Source organism: Culex quinquefasciatus, chromosome 1 (assembly GCF_015732765.1).
Source record: "Culex quinquefasciatus strain JHB chromosome 1, VPISU_Cqui_1.0_pri_paternal, whole genome shotgun sequence".
NCBI lineage: Eukaryota > Metazoa > Arthropoda > Insecta > Diptera > Culicidae > Culex > Culex quinquefasciatus.
In genome coordinates this window covers 85,552,353-85,579,287 of record NC_051861.1, presented here as the reverse complement: position 1 = coordinate 85,579,287, position 26,935 = coordinate 85,552,353, and the positions used below count along the sequence as shown (strand labels likewise).

Below are 26,935 nucleotides of genomic sequence, written 5' to 3'. Positions count from 1 at the left end.
TCAAACTAAAAAGTGACGAACTGTCACTTTTTACACGGCGCTCACGCACACTATCAAAACAAACGTTTGGTAGTGTGTGTGAACTCCGTTTAACCCTTTCAGGCCTTATGGGTCATATATGACCCATACCGAAATTCGGTTGTATAAAATCACACAGTGCCTAGGAAAAAATGTTTGAGTGGTTGTTAATGGCCTTTTTGACGACCTAGAACATCCTGAAAACCTGAAATTTGGAAACTTCAGAAAATATTGAAGAAAATTCAGGCTAACAACGATTTTTCCAGGAAAATGAAGTTTAGTTATTACCAGTCACATACCTACGACCATTTGGCACCACTTTGAACCCTTTGGATCCTTTTTGGGATGATCTAGATCCTCCAAAGTGTCCTGAAATACAGATCATGGAGTCTACCGCCGTAACAACACGATTCTACCAATTTTCCGATTATGGTTCATATTCAGTGATGTCCCTGAGACCCTTTGGCAACATATGAGCTATGTGGATCACTTTTGGGATGTTCTGGGTCCTCCAAAGTGTCCTGGAATACAGATCTTGGAGTCTACCGCCGTATCAACACGATTCTACCAAGTTTCCGATTATGGTTCATATTCATTGATGTCCCTGGAACCTTTTGGCAACAACCTGAGCTTTGTGGATCACTTTTGGGATGTTCTGGGTCCTCCAAAGCGTCCTGGAATACAGATCTTGGAGTCTACTGCCGTATAAACACGATTCTACCAAGTTTCCCATTACGGTTCATATTCAGTGATGTCCCTGGGACCCTTTGGCAATACTATGAGCTATGTGGATTACTTTTGGGATGTTCTGGGTCCTCCAAAGTGTCCTGGAATACAGATCTTGGAGTCTACCGCCGTATCAACACGATTCTACCAAGTTTCCGATTATTGTTCATATTCATTGATGTCCCTGGAACCTTTTGGCAACAACCTGAGCTTTGTGGATCACTTTTGGGATGTTCTGGGTCCTCCAAAGCGTCCTGGAATACAGATCTTGGAGTCTACCGCCGTATCAACACGATTCTACCAAGTTTCCCATTACGGTTCATATTCAGTGATGTCCCTGGGACCCTTTGGCAACATATGAGCTATGTGGATCACTTTTGGGATGTTCTGGGTCCTCCAAAGTGTCCTGGAATACAGATCTTGGATTCTACCGCCGTATCAACACGATTCTACCAAGTTTCCGATTATGGTTCATATTCATTGATGTCCCTGGAAGCTTTTGGCAACAACCTGAGCTTTGTGGATCACTTTTGGGATGTTCTGGGTCCTCCAAAGTGTCCTGGAATACAGATCTTGGAGTCTACCGCCGTATCAACACGATTCTACCAAGTTTCCGATTACGGTTCATATTCAGTGATGTCCCTGGGACCCTTTGGCAATACTATGAGCTATGTGGATCACTTTTGGGATGTTCTGGGTCCTCCAAAGTGTCCTGGAATACAGATCTTGGAGTCTACCGCCGTATCAACACGATTCTACCAAGTTTCCGATTATGGTTCATATTCATTGATGTCCCTGGAAGCTTTTGGCAACAACCTGAGCTTTGTGGATCACTTTTGGGATGTTCTGGGTCCTCCAAAGTGTCCTGGAATACAGATCTTGGAGTCTACCGCCGTATCAACACGATTCTACCAAGTTTCCGATTATGGTTCATATTCATTGATGTCCCTGGAAGCTTTTGGCAACAACCTGAGCTTTGTGGATCACTTTTGGGATGTTCTGGGTCCTCCAAAGTGTCCTGGAATACAGATCTTGGAGTCTACCGCCGTATCAACACGATTCTACCAAGTTTCCGATTACGGTTCATATTCAGTGATGTCCCTGGGACCCTTTGGCAATACTATGAGCTATGTGGATCACTTTTGGGATGTTCTGGGTCCTCCAAAGTGTCCTGGAATACAGATCTTGGAGTCTACCGCCGTATCAACACGATTCTACCAAGTTTCCGATTATGGTTCATATTCATTGATGTCCCTGGAAGCTTTTGGCAACAACCTGAGCTTTGTGGATCACTTTTGGGATGTTCTGGGTCCTCCAAAGTGTCCTGGAATACAGATCTTGGAGTCTACCGCCGTATCAACACGATTCTACCAAGTTTCCGATTACGGTTCATATTCAGTGATGTCCCTGGGACCCTTTGGCAATACTATGAGCTATGTGGATCACTTTTGGGATGTTCTGGGTCCTCCAAAGTGTCCTGGAATACAGATCTTGGAGTCTACCGCCGTATCAACACGATTCTACCAAGTTTCCGATTATGGTTCATATTCAGTGATGTCCCACTGAAACTGTTTACTCATGGAAAAAATTAACTACGGTACCAAAATTGTAGATTAACACAGCTCAGGAAAATTCAGGCCTGAAAGGGTTAAAAGCGGTGCCAAACTAAAAAGTTACTCCGTTCGTTTGACAACAGTTGGTGTCAAACTATCGGGGTTTGAGTGTATTGGGGAAAACTTGACAAATATGTTGTCTAAATTTTTCAGTTATTTTTATTCCGAAATATCCTAGAAATAGCGTCAGTTCCACGAAACTGACCGAAAAAAAAAAGAAACAGCGGAATCCCGTGCGTACTTTTTCGGGGGAGGGTTCCGCTTAGAGACAAATTGCGGTAGCAATTCGCTATATCCGATGGCGTCGCGAATCCCCACCCGTAATTATAATTTAATTTATTGCGGAGGTCGCGCACACCATTCCGACCCACGCAAATCACCCCGAAATTTCGCGCCATGCACCAGGTTAGCACCTTTTGTTTTTAATACTTTCAACTTGTCGCAATGTCCGTCACAAATTGCGCGCACTTGACGTAGGCCCTTTTTTTTGTTGAGGTTATGTCACCAATAAATTTGACGGGAATCACTTTTTTTTGTTGATACGTTTTCTTAATGCTGGCTGTCTGGTTTTGGGTTTTAGTCTCTTCTCCCTCCTAAATGAGGACTGGTAGTAGACAGCGCGTAATTAGTTTCGTCGTGTAATGGCTTTGCCGGCTGCTGCGGACGTTGATAATATTTGCAATAAATATGTCCGGTTCGGTGCGCGAAACCGACTCGGGATCAGGTCATGCAGTCAATGTCGAATGGTTGACGGGAGATCAAGTTTGCAGCAGCAGTTTGATACTTTGTACGAGGCGGGGTTTAGGATCAGAGCACAAGGTACAAGGTAGGTTTATGAGGTTTGAAAGTGTTGCAAATGATTAAAGTTTATCGTTCACATTTGAAACACGATGTTGGCAAACGTTGAAATTTTAAAATTTGTTGTGGATAAAGTTGAGACATTAACTATAACAATCATTTATTTTATTCAGGAATGTCTAGTTCTTATTACATTTTGTTAGTCTATACAAACTTGCAAGCATAAGAGCAGCTTTGTTTTTCACAACATGACTTTTCTTTTTTGAGAGATAATAATCAGGAACCGTCCATAAACCACGTGGATAAGGTGCGTTTAGGTTTTAACACTGTCTAATATGATCAGCAAAATGCACAACATTCTACTGAACTAAAAATCTAATAAGATTTCACCAACCAAAGAACAAGGAAAATAACAAATGACTCCATTCCTTCTCCTTTCACCGCTTCTTACAAAGTGAACTAATTTGTTCGAGTACACTAATTAGGCGAAAGTGAAAAATTCCTCCACTTTTTCCGTGTTGTTTTTCCTTGCTCCTTGACAACTGCCTTTCTCAAGCTCTAAACTCCCTCATTTCCAGCCGTACCCACGTGTAAATGCAAAGTAGAAAAAAAGGAAGAAAAAAGCCCTCCTTTCAATACACTTTCAGCTGGACTTTTGCTGTGTGAAAAATACCACCATTTGTTATAATTTAAAAAAAAGACAATAAATATCCGCACGCAGAACACGCGAAATTAGGTAACTGGAATCCTTTGCTTTCGTAGGTCGACCGTGAAAGGGGTTTAAAGAAAAAGATCCTTTTTTTTGCTTCCTTGGAGAACGTTAATTAGTGAGGGCAATTTTTCTTGTCCAGGAGTTCGCCATGCTTAGGGGAATGACATTGAGCGATGTCACTTTTGACGCAAGTTAGTCACTATTTAAAAATGACACTCCTCGATAGTATAGTGGTCAGTATCCCCGCCTGTCACGCGGGAGACCGGGGTTCGATTCCCCGTCGGGGAGGCAATTTTTTTTATTGATTTTGGTTAAGCTTTTCTTTCAATTAAAAGAGAAAACATCGATAATGCAGTCCTAAAAAAGTAATGCCTCCTGTGAGAATCGAACTCACGACCGCTGGTTTACAAGACCAGCGCTCTGCCATCTGAGCTAAAGAGGCTGCAGGTGAGTCGCGACTCCAGCAAGCCTCCGGCAGCAGTTTCTTCTTCATAACCTACCTGCAAAAATAAAAATATTGAAAACAAGCAACCCTTTCATAAAATAGATAACCCTAATTTCCGTCATTACTCACGGCAATTTCCGTGCTGCGTCGTGTACAAATTGGCAAACCAGCCGCAAAACTCACCGGAACTCAGCTTAACTCATGTGCAACATTCGGTTAAACACACACACTCCATGACACAAATGTGACACGATGCCAAATTCCTATCGCATTTTCGGCGAGATATCGTTTCGCGCCATCAACGGCCGCAACCGACCAAGAGACCGACCGTGTCAACATTTCTTCGATGACGGATGATGATCGTGCGGAGCTACCATGGGGAAAGGGTTTGGTTTACTAATATGTTTGCGTATGCGTACTTGGGACTTGGGATTTTGGCAAACTGTCAAACACGAAAAAGTGCGAGTTTGTTTGTTTGTTTGCGGTAGTGTAATGGCTCCTTAAGTTGTTCGAATGATTCAAAGAGTGTGAATCAAGTGATAGAACCAGTGTATCAGTAAGTGAGTGAGTGAGCGAATCATTTGGGAATCATTATCACTGCTTATATCAAACCTAAATTGATACCTTCTCAGGAAACTTGGTCAGCAAACTATTCTCTTCAATCTGATTGACAAGAAAATGGTTTAAAATATTATGGTGTAATATGGCAGAGGTTTGCAAAAATAGTTGTTGGGAACCTAATTAGCTTTTTATTAGAATATTCTATAGTTTAGCGTCAAAATAGGCCGTTGCAAATATTTTTTGAAGTTTATGTCCCTCGACTCTGATCAAAGTCGAGGGGGGGGGGTCAAAAATAAAAAAAGCTAAAAATTTAAATTACAGACCACAGTGTCAACATTTGAATGAAAAAAGTGTTTTTAATTGCATCATACACCTGTCCAGTTGTTTTGCTCATTCATTTCCTAAATTTCTTAATTCCGACGAAAATTTTATTTTTGCGAGAAAAAAAAGTTTTTGCGGTGCTGTACATTGTAATTTCATGAAAGTTCAAAATATTTTTAAACTAGTCCAAATCAAATTTTTTCGGACCAATTTTGAAGGGGGTGGGGGGGGGGGGCAAAAATAAAAAAAAGTATAAAAATTGAAATAACGAGCCATGGTTTCAACATTTTAAGGGGTTACATACATGTAGAAAATCACAAAATTTTATATTACAGAATATTTGATAAATCCACTCTGAAGATGATTATTAATCATTCCTGAAAGTTTTATGAAGATATTTCATGATTAAACTGAGTAAGAGACGATTTAAGTTCAAAATTTTGCCATGCGCAAAGCGGGCTGTCAAACTTTGTTGGCGTTTTTCTCTAAACCCCGAGTTGATTTACGGGTGCCACGATATCTCGAGAAGGGATGGACCAAATTGGCTGAAATTTGAGGTGAAGACTCTCAAGATGTATCCCGTGTGCATGACGAAGCCCAATTTAAAAAATTTGCTTTTTAGAAAAATACAAAAATTTAAAACTTTTGGTTTTTTTCATGAAAAACACAAAAATATTTTTATCTTTTTTTAAAATAAACTTTTTGAAAATCGGGCTTCGGTCATGCACACGGAGTCGGTTTAACGAGTCTTCACCAAAATGTTGAGCCGATTTGGTCAAGACAATGTTGAGATCAAGGGGTTTCCAGCATCAAGGATTACTGACCAGTCTAAATGGAATTACCAGGATTACTGGCAATATGTCATGAATTACTTTGATTTCCCAGAATTACTTGGGATTTCCAGAAACCACGCAGAATTGCTCAAATTTATAAAAATAACTTGGAATTACTGCCTAGCTTCCAGCATATTGAGAATTGGATCGAATGACAGCTGTCAAATGCACAAAACCACGTGCTTGGCAATAGTACGTCCATCCCGGGAATTCCCGGCATAAAATTCCCGGGATTTTTATATGTTGTATGGGGAATTTCCAAAATTAAACAAAAATCATAATTTGGCCTGGAAATTACATTAGTATTACAATTAATTAGTTTAAACTTTTCTTAAATTTACATAAATTGGTACCGTTTTATTTGTTGTCATTTTTGTTTTTAGACATCTTAAACCAATTTTCAAGCTGTTTTATTCATGTCATATAGAAATAAATAAAAAATAAATATTTATAAGATACTTATTTAATTTGAAATAGAAATGTGGTGCATATAAAATTCAAAGCACAACAGAGAACAGCAAAAATTTGTTTAACACTGGAACGCCCAACGCATGTCCAACTTACACAGACGCCCAAGCCTCCCAAAAAAGGAGGAACAGTAACTTCAACTCACTGGTTCTCGGGCATTACTCAACCAATCGGGACAATTCTTGTTTCCAGTGATTTGTAAGAATGTCTAGATCCTAAAATTGTGCAGAACTTAATTCGAGCAATTACAGAATTATAGAACTATGCAGAACTTAATTCGATCAAATCTGTAATTTTTGCAATCAAAAACATCGTTCCACCTTTCTTAAAACGACTGCCGCCGCGGAATTTTTGGCGATTTTTTTTTACACGTGAAAAAAAAGTTGGAACGATGTTTTTGATCGCAAAAATTACAGATTTGATCGAATTAAGTTCTGCAAAGTTCTATAATCATCTAAACATCTAACAAATCACTGGAAAGAAGAATCATCTTGATTGGTTAAGTTATGCCCGAGAACCAGCGAGTTGAAGTTACCGTTCCAACTTTTTGGAGCCTTGGGCGTTGGAATGTTAAGCTATCTAAAAACTGCTATCCTTGTTTAGATTGATATTAATAGTATTGAGCTAATTCTATAAATTTAAAGCTTGAAAAACATAACAAATATAAAGAAAACATAGATTTTATGACTTTTTCAAAAACTAAAAACTTCCCGGGAATAAATAAATATTTTTCCCGTTTTCCGGGAAACTCAAAACGTCCTGCTTGGAAATCATCGAACAATTGGGTAAATATCAACATCATTTTGAAAACTGATTTTGGCGTTCGAGTGCATTTAAAATTCAAAGCACAACAAAGAACAAAAAAAATCTTCAAAACTATCTAAAAGTGCTATCCCTGTTTAGATTGATTTTTATAGTATTGTGCTATAGTTTGATTTTAAAAACATAACTAATATAAAGAAAACATAGATTTCATGACGTTTTCAAAAATTTCCCGGGATAAAAAATATATTTTTTCCGTTTTCCGGTAAACTCAAAACCCTGGAAAATTGGACGCCCTACTTGGAAATCATCGAATAATGTGGTAAACATCAACGTCAGTTTGACAACTGATTTTGACGTTTGAGTGTTTTTCATCCGAATACATTTGAATTATGGTACGTTTGTTTGAACAGCCAGTGCGGCATTGAGTGCCACACTCGTCGGTGCCAGTTTTGGTTCAAACGAACATTCTTTTTCAGTGTGCATGGAACTCGCATGAAACTGAAAAAATATCGAGTGCGGCACTAGAGTTTCAGTTCCAAGATGGCGGCGAAACTCGTGCGGAACTAGCGCGAGTTTCTTCAAAGAAACACTTTGGCAGCTCTGAGTGCGGCACTCAGTGTGAAACTATCCATCAAACGAACGTACCATTAGAGAGCATCCAAATTGGCGGACATTTCGAATCCGCTCTGTACTTCTTACAACCATAAAAAGCATCAATGAAAAGCAAAATGCATTCTGCCGATTTACCTTTTAAGAATTACTAGTAGTTACTTGAATTAATGGGAAATACACGAATTACTGAGTAACTATGGAATTACTCGAATTACTACGGAATTACTAGGTAATTCCAAAATTACAGGAATTACTGCAGAATTGCGGAGTAATTTTGGAATTACTGAATTACTTACTCAAAATCCGAATGATCCCGTACTAGCTGTAACTTTGGTTTCATACATGAAAATTAATAGGCAATAAATAGAATTATAAAAGGTTTATCGAAATTATCTTTTTAACAGTTATTTTTTATTATTTTATTATTTTCTGAAGTATGTTTTCACAAACAAGAAACATGGAATTACCAGGATTATTGGGATTATTAGGAATTACCAGGATTACTCTGGAATTACTCAGTAAATCCGGAATTACAGAATTACTTGCTCAAATTCCAAGTAATTCCGGATTAGTGACCAGTCTGACACGATGCTGGAAACCCCTTGGTTGAGATATCGTGGCACCCGTTTTTTGAAACTGCTCACTTGAAATTGCTATATCTCGGCAACGATGCAACCAAATATCTTCAAATTTGTTTTGAAAGTAGGTGCCATGCCATGAAAGAGAATTAAAAATAAGTTGATGTGTGTGCTCATTAGGGTGGTCCAAATCTGGACTTTTTTGTGGCTACCCCCTGAAATCAAAGATTGACCCATCACTAGGCTAAATTCCAAATTTGAGCTCATTCTGACCACGGGAACCCCTCCCTCCAATCGCTTAAAGTTTGTATGGGAAAAATCGTCAAAATGTATGGAGAAAAGCAACTGTTTTACTTTTTTACCTGTGGAAGGCGCCATAATTATCCGATTCTTACCATTTCTCAAATGTAGAACCTTCATTAAATTTAGAACAACTTTCCCGAAGACACCATATTTTTAGGATTTTTTCCCGCGAAGTTATTAGCGCCCAAAACTGACCCTTTTTGCGCGGCCAGCTGTAAGGGGCTACCTAACAACGATGTTTATTTCCAATTCGTACACGCACGTGCTCTCTCTCAGGTTCAAACTCTCTCACGAGCTTGCTCGCCTGCCTGCCTGCCTGTTTGCCTACAAGCGCGCTGTTTCTCTGCTTGGACTTTTTTCGTCGTCGTCGTTTTTGCGCTGCGCTGTGTTTCTGGCATGTTTATTATAATTTTCAACTAAAATACCAGGTTTGTTTTGAGATATAAAATTTAATGTAATATGTGATCAACAAAAGATATCATATTATAAGAGCGTGTGAGAGAGAATACAAATTTGATGAATTAGTTCATCCATGAATCGTCATCTGTTCTGATCCAAACCTAATTGCAAACGCTTTTTATTTTAATTTATCTGCTTTTGTTACAAGAAATACCATGCAGTTTTTTTAGATAATAAAGGAAGGAATTTTATTTAGATTTTTTTAAAACTGAATCCAAATGAGTATCTTAAAGGAAGACCGCAACTGCGAGATCTGAAGGTAGCTAACGATTGTGCAGAAAGAGATGAGATCCTGAATCGAAAAATTTACAGGTAAACTGACAAAAAATGATAAACAGTTGCAATATTTGTTGCAGGTGGTCTAGGAACACAGAAAGAATAAAAAAATAGATAGTATAAATGAAAATTTGCAGCAATAATTGTAAAATTGCGTTGATTTTTTTCTGATTTGTACTAAAGTATATTTTTGTTAAAGCAAACTACCTGAAGGAACAACATTTGTACTACCTGAAGATTTTTTTTAATAATTGAATCATTATCATGTTTCTTTAGCATATACGAAACCTGCGTGTAATGCTTGGAAAAACAAACAAACCCTGTTCTCATGACATTTGCTGTCATTTTTTTATTGTGCCTAAGCTGTCTTTTCTTTAAACTTTTTGTTTCAGCGCAGTTTTTTTTGTCATAATTTAAGAATTTATATGTTAAATACAACTCAAAACAATCCTGCTATTTTAGTTGAAAATTATAATAAACATGCCAGAAACACAGCGCAGCGGATAGCAAACAAAAAAAAGACGACGAAAAAAGTCCACGCAGAGAAACAGCGCGCTTGTAAGTAAACAGGCAGGCAGGCAGGCGAGCAAGCTCGTGAGAGAATTGAATCTGAGAGAGAGCACGTGCGTGTACGAATTGGAAATAAACATCGTTGTTAGGTAGCCCCTTACAGCTGGCCGCGCAAAAAGGGTCAGTTTTGGGCGCTAATAACTTCGCGGGAAAAAATCCTATAAATATGGTGTCTTTGGGAAAGTTTTTCTAAATTAAATGAAGGTTCTACATTTGAGAAATGATAAAAATTGGATAATTATGGCGCCTTCCACAGGCAAAAAAAACTTTGGAAAATATTTGCAACGGCCTTAGTCAAAAGTATTTTTTTCATAAAATTATTTTTATTAGGTCCTTTTCGGTACTGGGACCTGGTTAGGACCGAGTCGGCTTTTCAAAAATAAATTAATGACAAAAAAAACTCTTTCTAAAATTGTGGATGGTTCGATTTCCAGTGCATTCTACGTGACAAGGTAACAAAAATAACGATCAGGAAAGACCCGGAAAAACCACGTGAACGTGCCTGAAAAGGTAGTAAAACTCAGCGTCGTCGGTGCTACTTTGGGTGACTTTAAGTGATCGTAAATTTCACGTTCCTAGTTTGAAGTCTGTTAACCCTTTGCACACTCTCGAACGGTCGTTCCAATCGTTTGATCTGGACCAGGTCGTAATATCTATCGTTTTTAAAAGAAGTTTGCAACAATACTTTGTCAAAAGATTTAATAGATAAATGATCATGACCATTTTTCATATTCTAAATCTGAATCTAAATTTAAAATAACATCGCAAAGAATTTACAAAACACAAGTGTTAAACGAACAGTCACTTCACACGTTGCTACATCTCTAATGGACCAAAAGTAGAAGCTCAACTCGTCATTTTTCACCTCAACCGAGCTACCTTTACACACGGGAGAAAGGTGACACTAATGACGAACGATTGCGCATTTGCTAAATTTAGTGTTGCCAGTCGAGGAATGAATTTTCGAAGCGGTGTGGTGCGGTGACTTTAAGCAGGGACGGAAGATGGAGGAGGTGACTCGCAACACCGAATCAGAAAGGTGTAAATGAGATGCGCTTAAGCCATGCGATTCATTTTAATGACGGTTTTCACCCGCCTCCAGGTCGGTGGGTTGGAAAATTTTGAGGAAACTGTGATCATTTGGAGAGGAAATGTGAGATGAAAACTTATGATTGACTTATTATGTTATGTTTGAGTTTTTAACTTATTTATATTTTTCACAAATAACTTTTAGATTTACTTAATTTTTAAACATATTTTCTCAATATTTTATTTGTTTGTTAGATTTTATGTATCAATTTTCATGTTATTCCAGTTTTTTTGTGTTTTGATTGTCATAGATTTTTGCAATACTTTAACAATAATTATCAACTTTCAAGGAAACAATCATAAAGAACTAATGAACAATTTTGGTTGGAGGTCTAACTTGTACAAACATGTAAACTGTTGTTTTCAAATAGTGTAAATTTGTGAAATTTTCTTCCAATTGTTTAGTCAAAAAATGTCTTTGCATCGGCCGGGAATCGAACCCGGGCCGCCCGCGTGGCAGGCGAGCATTCTACCACTGAACCACCGATGCTTGTGTTATTTGATGTATCAAGTTAGAAGGAATTAGTGCAAAAAAGATAAATAAAATTTTCCTCGACGTTTATCCATCAAGGTGCTTGCTTGGTCATTAGCATGTTTCAAGGTTGATTCAATAATTTAAAGTAAATTGCAGATATTTATCGAATAAATTGATTTTAAAATAATAGTTATTTTTCACAGGCATCGGTGGTTCAGTGGTAGAATGCTCGCCTGCCACGCGGGCGGCCCGGGTTCGATTCCCGGCCGATGCAAACTATTATTTTAAATCTAACACGAAGAATCCTTGAAATTCCCACAATAACTGCATTCAAACTATAGTTATAACGAAACAATATAATCAAGAGTTTCAACCAAAAAAGGGTTCCAGTTGCAAAGTAACCGCCGACCTTACAAGTCGCATTCTCAACGCCAGTCCGCAGTTTGTGTGCGCGTCGCCGCTTTTTTTAAAATGTGCACCGTAGACAAAAACAGTGTGGTTCTGGATTTTGTCAACTCCAAAACCAACCAAGCCCAAAGCTTGTAAAAATTTCTCGCAGACCTTCAAGTAAACCAAGAAAACTTGCGAGCATTGCAATTATGCAATAGAAGAAAAATAGCCGTGTTGCAGTTCGCCGACTCAGCAATGGCCTCGTCCATCATCGACAAACCTCTGGTATATCAGGGTTGCAAAATCCCGATTTACCTGGACAACAACGCTACGGAAGTTCGTGTGCTTGACCTACCTCTAGGCATAAGCAATGATGACGTAGTCAAAGTGATGAGTAAATACGGCGAAATTTTAACCATCACCAACGACCGCTGGATTAACTTCTTCCCAGGGATCCCAAATGGAGTTCGGACCCTGCGGATGTTGCTGAAACAGCCAACGCCGAAATCAATTACTGTAAACAATGCTGCTGCAACAGTGACGATTATAGGCAAAAATCGCTTTGCAAACTCAAAGCAAAGAACAAAATGTGCGGATTCGAGTAAAAAGGTGGACCAAAAAGCAGTACACAACCGATTGAACCCGAGCCAAGCAGCAGCAGCAGTAAAAGCAACAACAGTAAACCAGAACAAAATGCAATGGAAACAAGTGAAATTGACGAAGAAGACAACGATGGATTCGAGACCGTGCTTAAGCACACCCGCCGCCGAAAGCGCTTACAGGCATATTTGGACGCGGATGACGAATTGACAACAAAACGAAGAGAGATGGCTGCAGAAGAAACAACAGATGAAGAAGATGAAGATGTCATAAAAGCAAAATATTATAAGAAAAAGTGTTGTGAGATAACTTATAAATCCCTGGAAGAAGAGGACGAAGAAAAACTTGAAGAACTTGATAATTCATTCTCTAAATATTCCGCTAAATATTTGAAACATAGACAGAAATCGTTAGAAAAAAGGCATGGTAATAATTATTGAAGTGATTTTAAACTCTGTAATCTTTCCTCTTTCACTATCCACCTTGAAGAGATGAATGCACAATGGTGTAAAGTCTCTATAATAATAAAAAAAAAAAAAAAAAAAAAAAAAAAGGGTTCATTCAAACATTACGTAACACATTTAGAGGAGGAATGGATTTCGATTGTTTTACGATCTCTGTATATTGTAATTTTTTTGTGAAAATTTGTTACGTTGGAAGAAGGGGGGAGGAGAATACTTTAAAATGCTGAAATTTGTGTTACGTAATATTTGTACGAACCCTAGAAAAGTGGAAAAAAATATTTCGGTGAAACAGACTCTGGTTGATGAGCACCGTTAAGGGTCATTGTTATTCCAGTGAAATAAAGTAACCTAACATTGTGATATTTTGAATTTATGTTTTTTTGTATTGTTGAAGACTTATTTCAATAAACAAAGTCTATGTACTTCATAATAATCCTTCTTTTATATCATGATATCTTAACATCAAATGTTGTTTTAATCAATTTTAGTTATAAAAAGTAAACAAATAAAAACTTACAGAAAAAAATGATTAAATAGATCAAAAAGCAACTGTTGTTTTGTAATAAACTTAACCTGAGATTAATTGAAAACATATGTTTCTCGCAACGACAATGTCGTGGCTTAGGCTTACAAAGCAATTTTATAAATCGTGATCAAATTAATAAACAGTCGAATAAACGTCCCATTAGCGAGCTCGTGCTAATCACCTCAAATCTACACCGAAAAATCCACCAAACTACAATCTTGAAGATAATTTCAATAACTTATCTCACCCAAAAAAACCCTCATCCCCAAGATTAAGCCACCCAAATGGCCTCTCGGGGCTTCATTAATCAAATTGCTACCAAAATGTATGAAAAACAAAACGCCAGCAGTGTTGCCAGGTATGTTCGCCGGTCAGCATAATTCAACGCCAAACTAATAGAACCGTGGAAAATTATACACTCTCAGACTTGGGAACCTCACCGGTGAGGTTTGGGATGATGAACGAGCCACACTTATGTCGGACAGGGCGAAGCGATAAATCTTTAAAATTAAGCAAACAACATCATTGGGGCAGATTTCATATCGTCTTGGGTGTTTTTACGAAGATTTGAAGATTTTTTTGTTCTGAAGCAAGTGATACTTGTGATGTCGCAGTGTGTACACTTAGGTGTTCTCACGAGACCGGATTTCGCTTTTCAAGAATGAGTTGGGATCAGCTGCTTTCGAGTACACTGCAAAAATAATTTACGAAAATTTGAATTGAAATTTTCTACAATTCTTTGCTACTCAATCATAATCAGAACTACAAAAAAAAAGCATTCCAACATTTTTCCCTCCGTGTCCCCGTCTTTAATGATTTACCTTTACCGGCTATTAATAATATTTATACATGATAGAAGTCAGTGTTGTTTGCTCGGGCGGAACGTCGAGCACCTTTTCGCTCATATTTCAAACGGCTTCTTTCATCTTGGCCGAAAGGGGGTTTTAAAGATCATTCAAAACCGTTGCCGGTGGCGGCGGCGGCGTTTCACCGACTGTTTATTGCCCTGCCGTGTATTTCATGGGGCACACCTGTCGGACGTTCACTAGCGAATGGGGGGGGCAATTTAGCCAAACGACTTGTCTTATGTTGGAGGCGTTTCTGTCCCTACAGCGACGTGGTGGTGTTTTCAATGGGACATGGTTTGGTGACATAAAAAAATCATTCATAAATCCATTCAAGAAATATCAAGATTTTAATGACAGTGACTAGACGGATTTTCAGAAATACTTACATGACTAGGATTTTTTTCTCGGGATCACATGCTGCATCAAAACTGACCTATACCTGTAATCACAGCTGGAAACCTTATTTTGTGTAATATGTTCCCCTTGCCCCTTCCCCTTGATCACAAGCATTGGTTGTAGTACATGATAAGAACTATTAATAAAAGGTACACAAGTTCAATGTCCCAAAATCAGTGTTTTCTAATTTTTGAAATATTTTTCTTTGTAATATTTTTTTTACCAAAGGATAGCTAGATGTTTGAGTATCAAAAGATCGGAAATTTTATGCCCTTTCCGATGGCATATAGGTTGACTTGTGAATCGTGGATCGGTTCGGATGCCGGCGGATTTTCTGACGACGTAATTCCGGGTTGGTATGAAATTCAACAATAAATCTATTCTATCGATACAAAGACCCTCGAAACGGAGTTATACCCACTTCAAAATGTTTATTTAGCAATTCTATGGTAATATATTGACATTTAGTTAAATTAAAAGTTGTCAAAATTAAGCTTAAAACGTTTTATATAGAATTTCAAGAGTTTCATAAACTTTTATACTAAGTAGTTAGTAAACTTTATATTCAATCCAAATTCTTTTTTAATCAATCAAGGATGCCGATTTTGAGTTGGGAGACTGGATTCATGGTGATTTGTCAACAAATAACATTATTTATGTTAATTTTTCGAAAGGTGTACAAACTTTTTTTGCACTTTTTTTTTATTTTTGTGATTTGTTATATAACTTTTTATAGAAATCATCTTTTCATGAGCTTTTTAAAGCAAAATGTTCGGCATGAGTTTCTAAACAAAACGTTGTACTAGGTTTCTGTCAAACTTTAAATTGTTTACATGTTTATCACAAAATGTGCATTGTGCCCAAGGGGTGTAAATACTTTTTTTACATACTGTAACTACATTTTTATCTTATTTATTTTTTGATTAGGCTCAAACATTGTGGGGGCTTTTCCTATGACCAAAGAAGCTTTTTTGTGTCATTGGTTCTCCCATACAAGTCTCCTTACAATTTTGGCAGCTGTCCATACAAAAATGCTACGTAAATATTCGAAAATCTGTAACTTTTGAATGATTTTTCTGAACAATTTGGTGTCGTCGGCAAAGTTGTAGGTATTGTTGAGGAATATTCAGTAAAAAATAGTGCACCGAAAAACAAATTTGCCGACTAAATAATTGTGTTTTTTTCTTCACAAAAACTCAATTTCCCAAAATACGTATGTTTTGGGGGATAAAACAAGCTACTTTAGAGCCATAGAGTAGTATGTTCGAAAATTCTGCCGCCAGGTTTGAAAAAAAATGAGATTTTTGGCCTTCACAAAGTTTGAACCAAATAAAAAAAAAAAAATACAAATAAAATTTATTTAAAGTTTATGCAGTAATTTTTGTAGTGTACAAGACTATGACTCTTAGCTTTTTTACAAGTTGAATGATAAAAAATAAAACAGAAGAAAATGTGAAAAACAACAAATAAACTGATAAAAAGACTGTAAAAACATGGAAAAACTAGATAGGCAAAAGGTAATGATAGGAGGTGGTCGAGTAAGCCAAATAGTATAGGATACAAACGTAAACTGAATATGATAAATGCAAACTAAAATACTTTAATTGATACAAGAAAAATTTAAAACAAGAGATGTATAGTTTTTCGTAGAAAATAAGCTGCTCAAATGACCTCTTGAACACGCGAAAAATAAAACTTATTTTTTTAATTTGTCGATGAGACTATCTTAAGACTGTCTTAGGAAAGCAAATGATATTTTAAAACATTTTTTTACTCATAATAACACAAGAAGGTTATTCTAGGACAAAGGTTAACTAATGGTCAAGAAGCAGAAGTAACGACAGGCAAGAAGAAAACTTCATTATGTGATCCAAAATTAGTCAGAAAGGAAACCAAAAACCAAATTCAGAGTTGTGACTGAATGAGAGAATTAAAACTTTGATACACCTTAGACACCTTAGAACAAATATCCTGAAAAGAGAACATGATAATAGGCATTAACGACACACCAGGTTTAGATAACCTGAGTTTAACATTCCAACGCTCAAGGCTCCAAAAAAGTTGGAACGGTAAATTCAACTCGCTGGTTCTCGGGCATAACTCAACAAATCAAGATGATTCTTCTTTCCAGTGATTTGTTAGGATGTCTAGATGGTTCTAGAACTTTGCAGAACTTAATTTGATCAAATCTGTATTTTTTGTGATCAAAAACATCGTTCGAACTTTTTTTTTCGCGTGTAAAAAAAGAATTGCCAAAAATTCCGCGGAGGCATTTTTTTTAAAAAAAAGGTGGAACGATGTTTTCGGTCGCAGAAATTATAGATTTGATCAAATCAAGTTCTGCAAAATTTTAGGATCATCTAGACATTCTTACAAATCACTGGAAACAAGAATCGTCCCGATTGGTTGAGTATTGCTCGAGAACCAGTGAGTTGAAGTTAGCGTTCCACCTTTTTTGGGAGGCTTGGGCGTCCGTGTAAGTTGGACATGCGTTGGGCGTTCCAGTGTTCATGGATCAACCCAATACTGACAAGGTAAGTTGACACGCAAGAGACTATTTAAAATTCTTCACAGTTAGACTGTTGAAGCCGAAGATAGAATATTCATGCCAATCTGACTAGACGAAATGAGACAAAACTGGCAATTCAGTCTGCTGAGACATCCAAGACAGGAACCTGTCAATTATTTTTCTTAGAAATCCTAATAAAAAGAACGTGTCCCACGAACAAATAACAATAAATCACCTTAATTGCCCTATTAACTTGACGATTTTCTACCAAGTGGCTGCATTATTGTCCACCTTCCGAGCAGTCATCAGTCTGCCTCACCCTAATCCGAAATCCTGGCAGCAGCTGTGCTCCTTCCAAAGTAGCAGCTTCCCGGGCAGGTAATGCACCGTCCAAGTCAACTCCAGGAAATGGCTTTTCTCCCCCGACGAGCGACAAGAAGTTGAGTAAATGTTTGAGCAAGGTAAATTTATCAAGGAATTGGAGGAATTTTGCTTCTTCCCCCCCGGCTGTCAGATCGGATCAAGTTGCCTTTCTACGGCAGGAAAGCGGAAATTCCACCCACTTGTCAACGGTGGCCTGGCCGATGGTCTCGATGCAGTCTCCCGTTTTGAAAAATGACTTCACGTTCGTCCACGGCCGGAAGGTAGGGAAAAAGTGGCTTCCTTTCCGTTTCTCAGGTTCGAGTGATGAACGTCTGTTGGCTACCTTTTTTCAGTGGCAGAAGTGAGTTCAGCTCGAGTTCCAATCTGGTGGTATTTTTTTCTGGGAAGCTTCTTGTTTTCTGAGGGATTTTACGTAGGAGGGATTGGGGAGGACTAACTTGGGCTGCTCTAAATTTTTTAACCTATATTCAATTTCAATACATTTCTTATCAGATTTTAATTTCTAATCGACTCTCATATGGTTTTGTTTCGGGTTATTTTTAGCTCAAGCTGCTTAAAACTAATTTCTAATTCTTCCTAAATTTAAATAAGATTCCCTTAAAATGCGATGATAATTATTTGACAGATTGACAGAAGTACTTACATGATAATTTCATCCAACAGGAACGCTGGAACTTCACTAACTTACCTGCAAATGCTCGTTTCAGCGCTCCAATAGTTTAGTTTCATCAATATTGAAGTCCGTAAAAGAAGTGAACAACTCAAAACAGCCCGAAAGTAGGCAACCCAACCTCCCCTGCACCTTTCGCTGCGGCCAGAACGAAATCGTCGGTAAATGTAAACATTTATCATTTTCTCCAATTTCTTCTCCTCTCCTCTGATGTGACGCAAGCCGATAGTGAAAGGATCGTCTTGGTCGTCCTTTCGTCGAGCAGCACGAATATTTGCGGACTTCATTTATTTTCCGTTCACGGCAAAGGAGGGCGCCCCGAAAAGCGCTTTCGTCGTGTGTATATTTGTGGAACGGTATTTTTCCGGCAAATTTAACCGAGACAGGTCTTGGCCACGGGATTTTCCTTTTCCTTCGATGGTGGCACCCAGGGTGATGGAAAAAGGTTAAATGTTATTCCGATGTTTGGGCAACGAATTCGGACTACCAATTGTTGAGGCGATGTCTTGGGGCAAAACGTAGACGCAACATAGTTTGCCGCACAGCTTTAAGTGCTTCTGCATGGCTTAGTTAGTGCTGTTTAACGACTTCAAACTGAAAATTACCAAGCCGCACGCGAATCTAACCGCGAAATTACCTTTTCTTACCTCAAACAAAACTTCAGACATTTTAATAATAAAACCGAGAAATACGACGCACCTTTGCGTCATTAGCGTTAAACTGCGGTTGTTTCTACAATGTTGAACATCATACGCATACGCATGGGCCGGCAGCAGTAATATTTATGGAGTCTCATTTCACCCACGGTTGCATCTCATAGACGATTTTTCACTTTCACCCCGGGCAGCAGTCGCTGGCTTGTTGAAGTGCATTCCACGGTTTATGGCCCTTTTCTCGAAAGGGAGAAAAATTACCTTTTCCAACGGTTTAGCTGTGGCGAGGGCACGGAAAAATTGTCGTGTCCAAATCTGTCAGTCGAGGGTTTATAAGACGTCATAAGTCTACTTAGACGTTCAATAACTTGGGAAAGTTGTCTGCGTTGCTCCTTCGTCAGGATGTGCTCGGTTTCGATGGCATCTCCCTGACTGAAAAGTCCGTCGGACGTCCGTCGTTTGTCGTCCGTGCAATCGTACGACGTCGCACGACAATGTCGCACGACTTTCGCACGAATGTCATACGTTTTTGCACCAAAATGTCGTATTTGTCGTACGATCGATCATCGAAATTGTTCGACATTGTCGTACGACATTCGACCGACGTCGCACGGTTTTGTTATTTAGGATGTCGTACCTTTGTCGTGTGCTGTCATTTCGGATTTTTAGGTTATGTTATAATAAAATGAACATTTTTTTCAAATTTTAAGGCTTTATTCAAAGATAAATGTCGCTTTATCACCTACAATACACACAAAACAACAAAAAACATTGAGTTTCTAATATTATCTGGCAACGTAAAAATGCGTTTTCAAGTCTGATTTCCTTTCTTTCTGTTTGTCCGGCGGTGATGAATGTCAGCTGATCTCTGGGAGGAAGGGGACTGTACCGCATGCTTTCGGGATGTTCGATGACGCCAGGCCATCCTCTGGGGAGCTGCACCTCGTGCATTCGATGGTGGAGTTGAGCGCCAGGCCTGCCGGTTCTACGGTGGTCGTTCCAGCAGGTTCTGCACCGGCGTATTTGAAAGCCATGACCTCCGAGGAACAGCACCACTTGCGTTCGATGGCGGAAATGAGCGCCAGGCTTGCCGAGTCTACGGTGGTCATTCCAGCAGGTTCTGCACCGGCGTATTTGAACGCCATGACCTCCGAAGAACAGCACCTCGTGCATTCGATGGTGGAGTTGAGCGCCAGGCCTGCCGGTTCTAGGGTGGTCATTCCAGCAGGTTCTGCACCGGCGTATTTGAAAGCCATGACCTCCGAGGAACAGCACCTCGTGCATTCGATGGTGGAGTTGAGCGCCAGGCCTGCCGGTTCTACGGTGGTCGTTCCGACCTTCAGCGCGCGTCAGTTTGGCGTAATTTAACACCGAATAATCATGTACCTAAGTCAATAGAGAAATGAAAAGGAATTGAAATAAACATGTTCTTTTTTCAAGTATTCAAACTTACGCTGATTGGTCCAGCAGGTTCTGCACCGGCGTGAACGCCAGGTTTGTCTCCTGACCTCTGGGGAGCTGCACCACTTGCGTTCGATGGCGGTGATGAGCGCCAGGCTTGCCGAGTCTACGGTGGTCATTCCAGCAGGTTCTGCACCGGCGTATTTGAACGCCATGACCTCCGAAGAACAGCACCTCGTGCATTCGATGGTGGAGTTGAGCGCCAGGCCTGCCGGTTCTAGGGTGGTCATTCCAGCAGGTTCTGCACCGGCGTTTTTGAAAGCCATGACCTCCGAGGAACAGCACCACTTGCGTTCGATGGCGGAAATGAGCGCCAGGCTTGCCGAGTCTACGGTGGTCATTCCAGCAGGTTCTGCACCGGCGTATTTGAAAGCCATGACCTCCGAGGAACAGCACCTCGTGCATTCGATGGTGGAGTTGAGCGCCAGGCCTGCCGGTTCTACGGTGGTCGTTCCGACCTTCAGCGCGCGTCAGTTTGGCGTAATTTAACACCGAATAATCATGTACCTAAGTCAATAGAGAAATGAAAAAGAATTGAAATAAACATGTTCTTTTTTCAAGTATTCAAACTTACGCTGATTGGTCCAGCAGGGAAAAGGGATACATTTGCTAGCAGGACTTAAAACCATCAAACCCTACACCCTCCCCCCTACCCGTCAATATCCCCATCCCTCCGGTTCCACAATATCAATTTAAAAACATAAAGCGAAAACTTACCTGGGATTTCCAAAAACAGGTCTTCTTTTGAGCACCAGCCACACATTTTTCATGTACGTAGCAACCAGCAATTTGTTATATAAACAACACAAACTAAAACAAAATTTGTTTTGATTTAATCATAACTATATTGCTATCGATATCAACTTTATACAGATTTGCTGTAGGAGTATAAGTGCCGGATTATAATCTATACTTGTAAGCTGTTGATTTCCCGATGTAGTTTCATCTGTTTACAATGAAATTATTCGATATCAAGCCACTTTTCCAACACCAATCGCACAACAAAACACTTTCCGAAAGCAAAAGATAAACGATACGACACGCGAGCGCGAAAATAAACCAGAAAAACATTAAAAAAAAACGGAGAAAACATTTTATTCCAGCTGCACCACAATTTAGAAAATTTTCTCTATCACGTCAGAACAAGATCGACACTCTGGTTACAACTGTCAAAGGAGCATCGACTAAAAATGTCGATCGCTCAAAAAATCGATGGAAAAAACGATGTCGGACATGTCGAGTGTTTGTCGCACGTTTGTCGTCCTTTCGACCAATCGATATCGAAACGGTAAAATCAAAACCGCGCGACAGCTCGCACGACGTGCGACATTTTTCAAACAGGGCTAGAACGGACTTGGTCGGACCTTCTCAATGATTTCCAATCCTTGACCGAGGTCGATCATCACCTTTACACGGAACACCTCTCAGATATCGTCTTCGAGATTGAGTTGTCGAGAGATCTTCGGAACGGCAATGGTAGGAATCACTCGCGTCGTATTCTTGAAGATAAAATTAAAGAATTTCAAAATTTAAGAATTCTGATTTTGTTTTATTTTTAATTTGTTTTATTTTTGTTTTTTTTTTAAATTAAGGATCAGTTGGAAAAGTTAGTTCACAATGCCTATTCGAAAAAAGACAATTTTGAATGTTAAAAAATGGAAGAGAGGAGGAACTCAAATTTGAAGACTACGATTTCATTGTTCGCTTTGCGGGTAATGTATAGTTGTTAATTTAATTGTCTCATTTGAAAACCACATTTGTATAGACAGCAGCAATATTTTAATTTTTATTTTCCTTAAAAATCATTGAAATGTTTAAGCATTTTTGAGGTTTTTCCTTATAGAGTTATCTACGTGCGCATGTATTTCGTGTACGTACACGAAGGCTTTTTTTAGGTTAAAAATTGTACCCACCAGCAAAAACAAATGGTTAGCTAGTGTGCTTAGATAACTCTATTGTGAAGATTTCATTTAGAGTGTTCTCAACAGTTTCTAATTTAAGTTCGAAAACTTACCGAGAGTCCGAATCTCGGCCCAATTAGTCTTCCTGGTGAACTGGATATTAGCTTCCATGCCGTGAAGCTGAGTTGATATTTAGACTGATCAACTTTTCTTAAACTTCTTTTTCATTGTTTGCACGGATCATCGTGGCAGCGTTCCAATGTCTTGACAGATCGTTACTTGGTTAATTGTAGTGTGTGTAGCATCAACTATCGGATCTAACAACATTCGGAAGTCGCTTCATTCCACCACGCTCAGAGGCAGATTGTGGAGAGTCATCATTCGGGTTGTGTGATTCCTTCAGAAATTTCTCACTGATCGCCACCGGAATCTTCGCCACCTTGATCTTCTTCCTCTGTTGCTTCGATTCCGCCAACTCTTTGCGAAAAAGTTTGTTTTTCTTCGCAAGTTCCACGTGCTGCTGCCGCGAATGCCAGAAAAAATTCCCACTGTCATATTTGTCGTATTTTCACTCGTTCGCGTCGTTAATAGCACACTTAATGAAGCCGTCTTCCTTTTTTACACACTTTAGAATCCTATTGTGGAACGATTTCTCGTCACCGGTCCGATATTTTGAAAAAAAGCGATGTTCTCTTTTCTATCGCCCAACACCGTTTGCGTGCTTCCGGAGTCCGGACAGCAACAGCTACGCTCAATACCAAAGAGTGTGATTGTATTAGTGTAGACTTTCTGCCGTGACTGTCAAAATCGACCATCACATGCCAAACGTAGCCCTGCGACGGGATTAGCTTGTGTTTGTGGTGAACTTCGTAGCACACAGCATAAGGCTTTCTAGGCTCAGTGAAAAAAATATAATTTAACTCAAAAATGACGAATTTCTCGTCACAGTATTCTGATGCAAACAATGATCGAGCTCGAGCTGTCACAGCCCTGCGAAGTATGTTGGCTGACATATCGGGCGGTCAGTAAAAAAAACCAGCTAGAAGTCGCCTGACAAAAAACTTTTGCCAGAAAGCGATAGGAAACCTGATGCAAACAAACGTCCAGCTGTAATGTAAACATACTTTGAATGTGTTGGTAAATTTCTGACTAGAAAGCCTTATTGATGGTCGTGTTACGTGGGGTAGTGTGACGGTAGAATGTTGCGCATTCGAATGTCACACTATTTTGGTCGCGTGGCGGTACTTTTTACAAGCCTGCTCGGATGACCGCTGGTTGGATCTTCAAACGGAGCTTGTAGATGTCGTTGATGCTAAAGAGTCTAGACGCAAGTTGACTTACGTTTCGCAACTCGGATGTGAGGACACTTGTTGGCTTGGATTCTAACTCGGTAGACTTGTGTGAAAGGGTCGTGTGGGTTATAAGAATTCCAGTCTTTAACCCACTGTCAGCCGTGAGTGCCGTGAGTACCGTTGCGTACTATAAGAATGGTGTCGACGGCAAGTCTTTCGATCTGTCAAACCCCTTTCGCGTGGCAAACAACCATTGTTGGGGGCATCTCGTCGGAGCCGGAGCCCCTTTACCCGTTTCCCTGCTGGGTAGCCGACAAACGTTGAGTAGACGACGCTGAAAACCGCACACAGTTCTAGGCCGGCAGTTGATTCGCTGCTTGAGCCGCATCTCCCTGGTCTAGGTTGGTTGATGGTTGCTGAACTTAAGGTTGTTGTGGGTGAAATTGATGTTGTTGTGACTGGTCTCGATGGTCTGGAACAGCTTGTCCTATGGAAGAGAGTTTGTCAGCAGCCACGTTGCTGCTTTAGGTACTTTATGGCCAATCGGATTCCCTGGTCCTTGTTGGTATTGCCGAACCGGTGCGTGAATCTGGCTTCGAAAGTTTGCCAGCAGACGTAGTCTTCCGTACGTACGTGAAGAAGTTTGCGAATGTTTCGGAGTAGTTCCCACGGTGGAATTTCTTCTCGATCTGCTAACTTCCTCGCCTCGTACAGGAAGTTTTCCACGGATACGTTGGAATCGCCTGTAAACCGGATCTTTCATTTGTCAATTCGTCTGCCGAATCGTCCTCCTCCTTTTGAGTTAGCTGAGTCGGTATAGTCGCCCTCGTAACTCGGTGGTAGAGATTGGCGTGGATTTCCGTCTCCTCGATCAGGCTGGTGTTCGTTGTGACCGTACCTAGAACAGCCTGGTCCGGTGCGGGAAATTCGAACTGTGGGTTCCGCGGAACTACGAATGGGGTCTTCACCAACGGCGTTGGTCGTGTTCCAAAGCGGCTATCTTCAATTTGATCTCAAACCCGAACTCAACAAAAGAGAATGCGTTCATTCTCTTATTCTCTCTTACAGTTCATCATTTAATCTCGAAAGCTCAGGGGTTCCCGAATTGAGTTTTGATCGTTCGTTGAGCTAAGAGTCGATTCAAGAATGATGTGTATTTGCTCGTTGATTGGCGACTGCGGAACTCCAAATTGGAACTGCTACAAAAGGTTTTCTTTTCTCTGAATAAGCTCGCGTTTGATCTTTCTCCCAATAACTCAACACTCGCGATTCTAATTTGGTATCTGGTTTTTTCGCTTAAGAGCAATTCTCTACGAAATCGGTCTTTTTTCTTCAATTTTAATTTTTGTATTTTTTAATCCGACTGAAACTTTTTTGGTGCCTTCGGTATGCCCAAAGAAGCCATTTTGCATCATTAGTTTGTCCATATAATTTTCCATACAAATTCGGCAGCTGTCCATACAAAAATGATGTATGAAAATTCAAAAATCTGTATCTTTTGAAGGAGTTTTTTGATCGATTTGGTGTCTTCGGCAAAGTTGTAGGTATGGATACGGACTACACTGGAAAAAAATAATACACGGTAAAAAAAATTTGGTGATTTTTTTATTTAACTTTTTTATCACTAAAACTTGATTTACAAAAAAACACTATTTTTAATTTTTTTTATTTTTTGATATGTTTTAGAGGACATAAAATGCCAACTTTTCAGAAATTTCCAGGTTGTGCAAAAAATCATTGAACGAGTTATGAATTTTTTAATCAATACTGTTTTTTTTCAAAAAATCGAAATTTTGGTCGTCAAATTTTTCAACTTCATTTTTCGATGTAAAATCAAATTTGCAATCAAAAAGTACTTTAGTGAAATTTTGATAAAGTGCACCGTTTTCAAGTTATAGCCATATTTAAGTGACTTTTTTGAAAATAGTCGCAGTTTTTCATTTTTTTAAATTAGTGCACATGTTTGCCCAGTTTTGAAAAAAATATTTTTGAAAAGCTGAGAAAATTCTCTATATTTTGCTTATTCGGACTTTGTTGATACGACCTTTAGTCGCTGAGATATTGCAATGCAAAGGTTTAAAAACAGGAAAATTGATGTTTTCTAAGTTTCACCCAAACAACCCACCATTTTCTATCGTCAATATCTCAGCAACTAATGGTCCGATTTTCAATGTTAATATATGAAACAATTGTGAAATTTTCCGATCTTTTCGAAAAAAATATTTTCAAAATTTTCAAATCAAGACTAACATTTTAAAAGGGCGTAATATTGAATGTTTGGCCTTTTTGAAATGTTAGTCTTGATTTGAAAATACCGAAAATATTTTTTTCGAAAAGATCGGAAAATTTCACAAATGTTTCATATATTAACATTGAAAATCGGACCATTAGTTGCTAAGATATTGACGATAGAAAATGGAGGGTTGTTTGGGTGAGACTTAGAAAACATCAATTTTCCTGTTTTTAAACCTTTGCATTGCAATATCTCAGCAACTAAAGGTCGTATCAACAAAGTCCGAATAAGCAAAATATAGAGAATTTTCTCAGCTTTTCAAAAATATTTTTCAAAACTGGACAAACATGTGCACTAATTTTAAAAAATGAAAAACTGCGACTATTTTCAAAAAAGTCACTTAAATATGGCTATAACTTGAAAACGGTGCACTTTATCAAAAATTCACTAAAGTACTTTTTGATTGCAAATTTAATTTTACATCGAAAATGAAGTTGAAAATTTTACGACAAAATTTCGATTTTTGAAAAATCAGTATTGATTAAAAATTCATAACTCGGTCAATGATTTTTGCACAACTTGAAATTTCTGAAAAGTTGGCATTTTATGTCTTCTAAAACATATCAAAAATAAAAAATTAAAAATAGTGTTTTTTGTAAATCAAGTTTTAGTGATAAAAGTTAAATAAAAAATCACCAAATTTTACCGTGTATTATTTTTCCAGTGTAGTCCATATCCATACCTACAACTTTGCCGAAGACACCAAATCGATCAAAATTCCTTCAAAAGATACAGATTTTTGAATTTTCATACATCATTTTTGTATGGACAGCTGCCAAATTTGTATGGAAAATTATATGGACAAACTAATGATGCAAAATGGCTTCTTTGGGCATACCGAAGGCACCAAAAAAGTTTCAGTCGGATTAAAAAATACAAAAAAAAATCGAATGACCGAAATCCTAGAGAACTGCTCTTAAGTTTTC

The 26,935-nt window shown here is 38.8% G+C and overlaps 1 protein-coding gene and 4 non-coding genes across 5 annotated transcripts; 2 read left to right on the top strand and 3 right to left on the bottom strand.

Moving 5' to 3' along the window:
* Positions 1-4,083: 4,083 nt before the first annotated feature.
* Trnad-guc lies at positions 4,084-4,155 on the top strand. Its single transcript has one exon. It is a non-coding gene; the product is annotated as a tRNA-Asp (tRNA).
* Positions 4,156-4,236: 81 nt separating this feature from the next.
* Positions 4,237-4,309, bottom strand: Trnat-ugu. Its single transcript has one exon. It is a non-coding gene; the product is annotated as a tRNA-Thr (tRNA).
* A 7,257-nt stretch (positions 4,310-11,566) lies between these two features.
* Trnag-gcc lies at positions 11,567-11,637 on the bottom strand. The gene has a single exon. It is a non-coding gene; the product is annotated as a tRNA-Gly (tRNA).
* A 188-nt stretch (positions 11,638-11,825) lies between these two features.
* Trnag-gcc lies at positions 11,826-11,896 on the top strand. The gene has a single exon. It is a non-coding gene; the product is annotated as a tRNA-Gly (tRNA).
* Positions 11,897-20,308: 8,412 nt separating this feature from the next.
* On the bottom strand, positions 20,309-21,115 carry LOC119765629. The gene is made up of 3 exons (XM_038249896.1): positions 21,098-21,115; positions 20,516-21,030; positions 20,309-20,448 (listed from the first exon to the last, which is right to left on the bottom strand). Exons 2-3 carry the CDS (start codon positions 20,898-20,900, stop codon positions 20,441-20,443), a joined length of 393 nt encoding a protein of 130 aa, XP_038105824.1. The 5' UTR covers positions 20,901-21,030; positions 21,098-21,115; the 3' UTR covers positions 20,309-20,440.
* Positions 21,116-26,935: the final 5,820 nt, after the last annotated feature.

Coding starts and splice junctions, on each gene's coding strand:
- LOC119765629 (XM_038249896.1), bottom strand. CDS start 20,900: ATGGCTTTCAAATACGCCGGTGCAGAACCTGCTGGAATGACCACCGTA.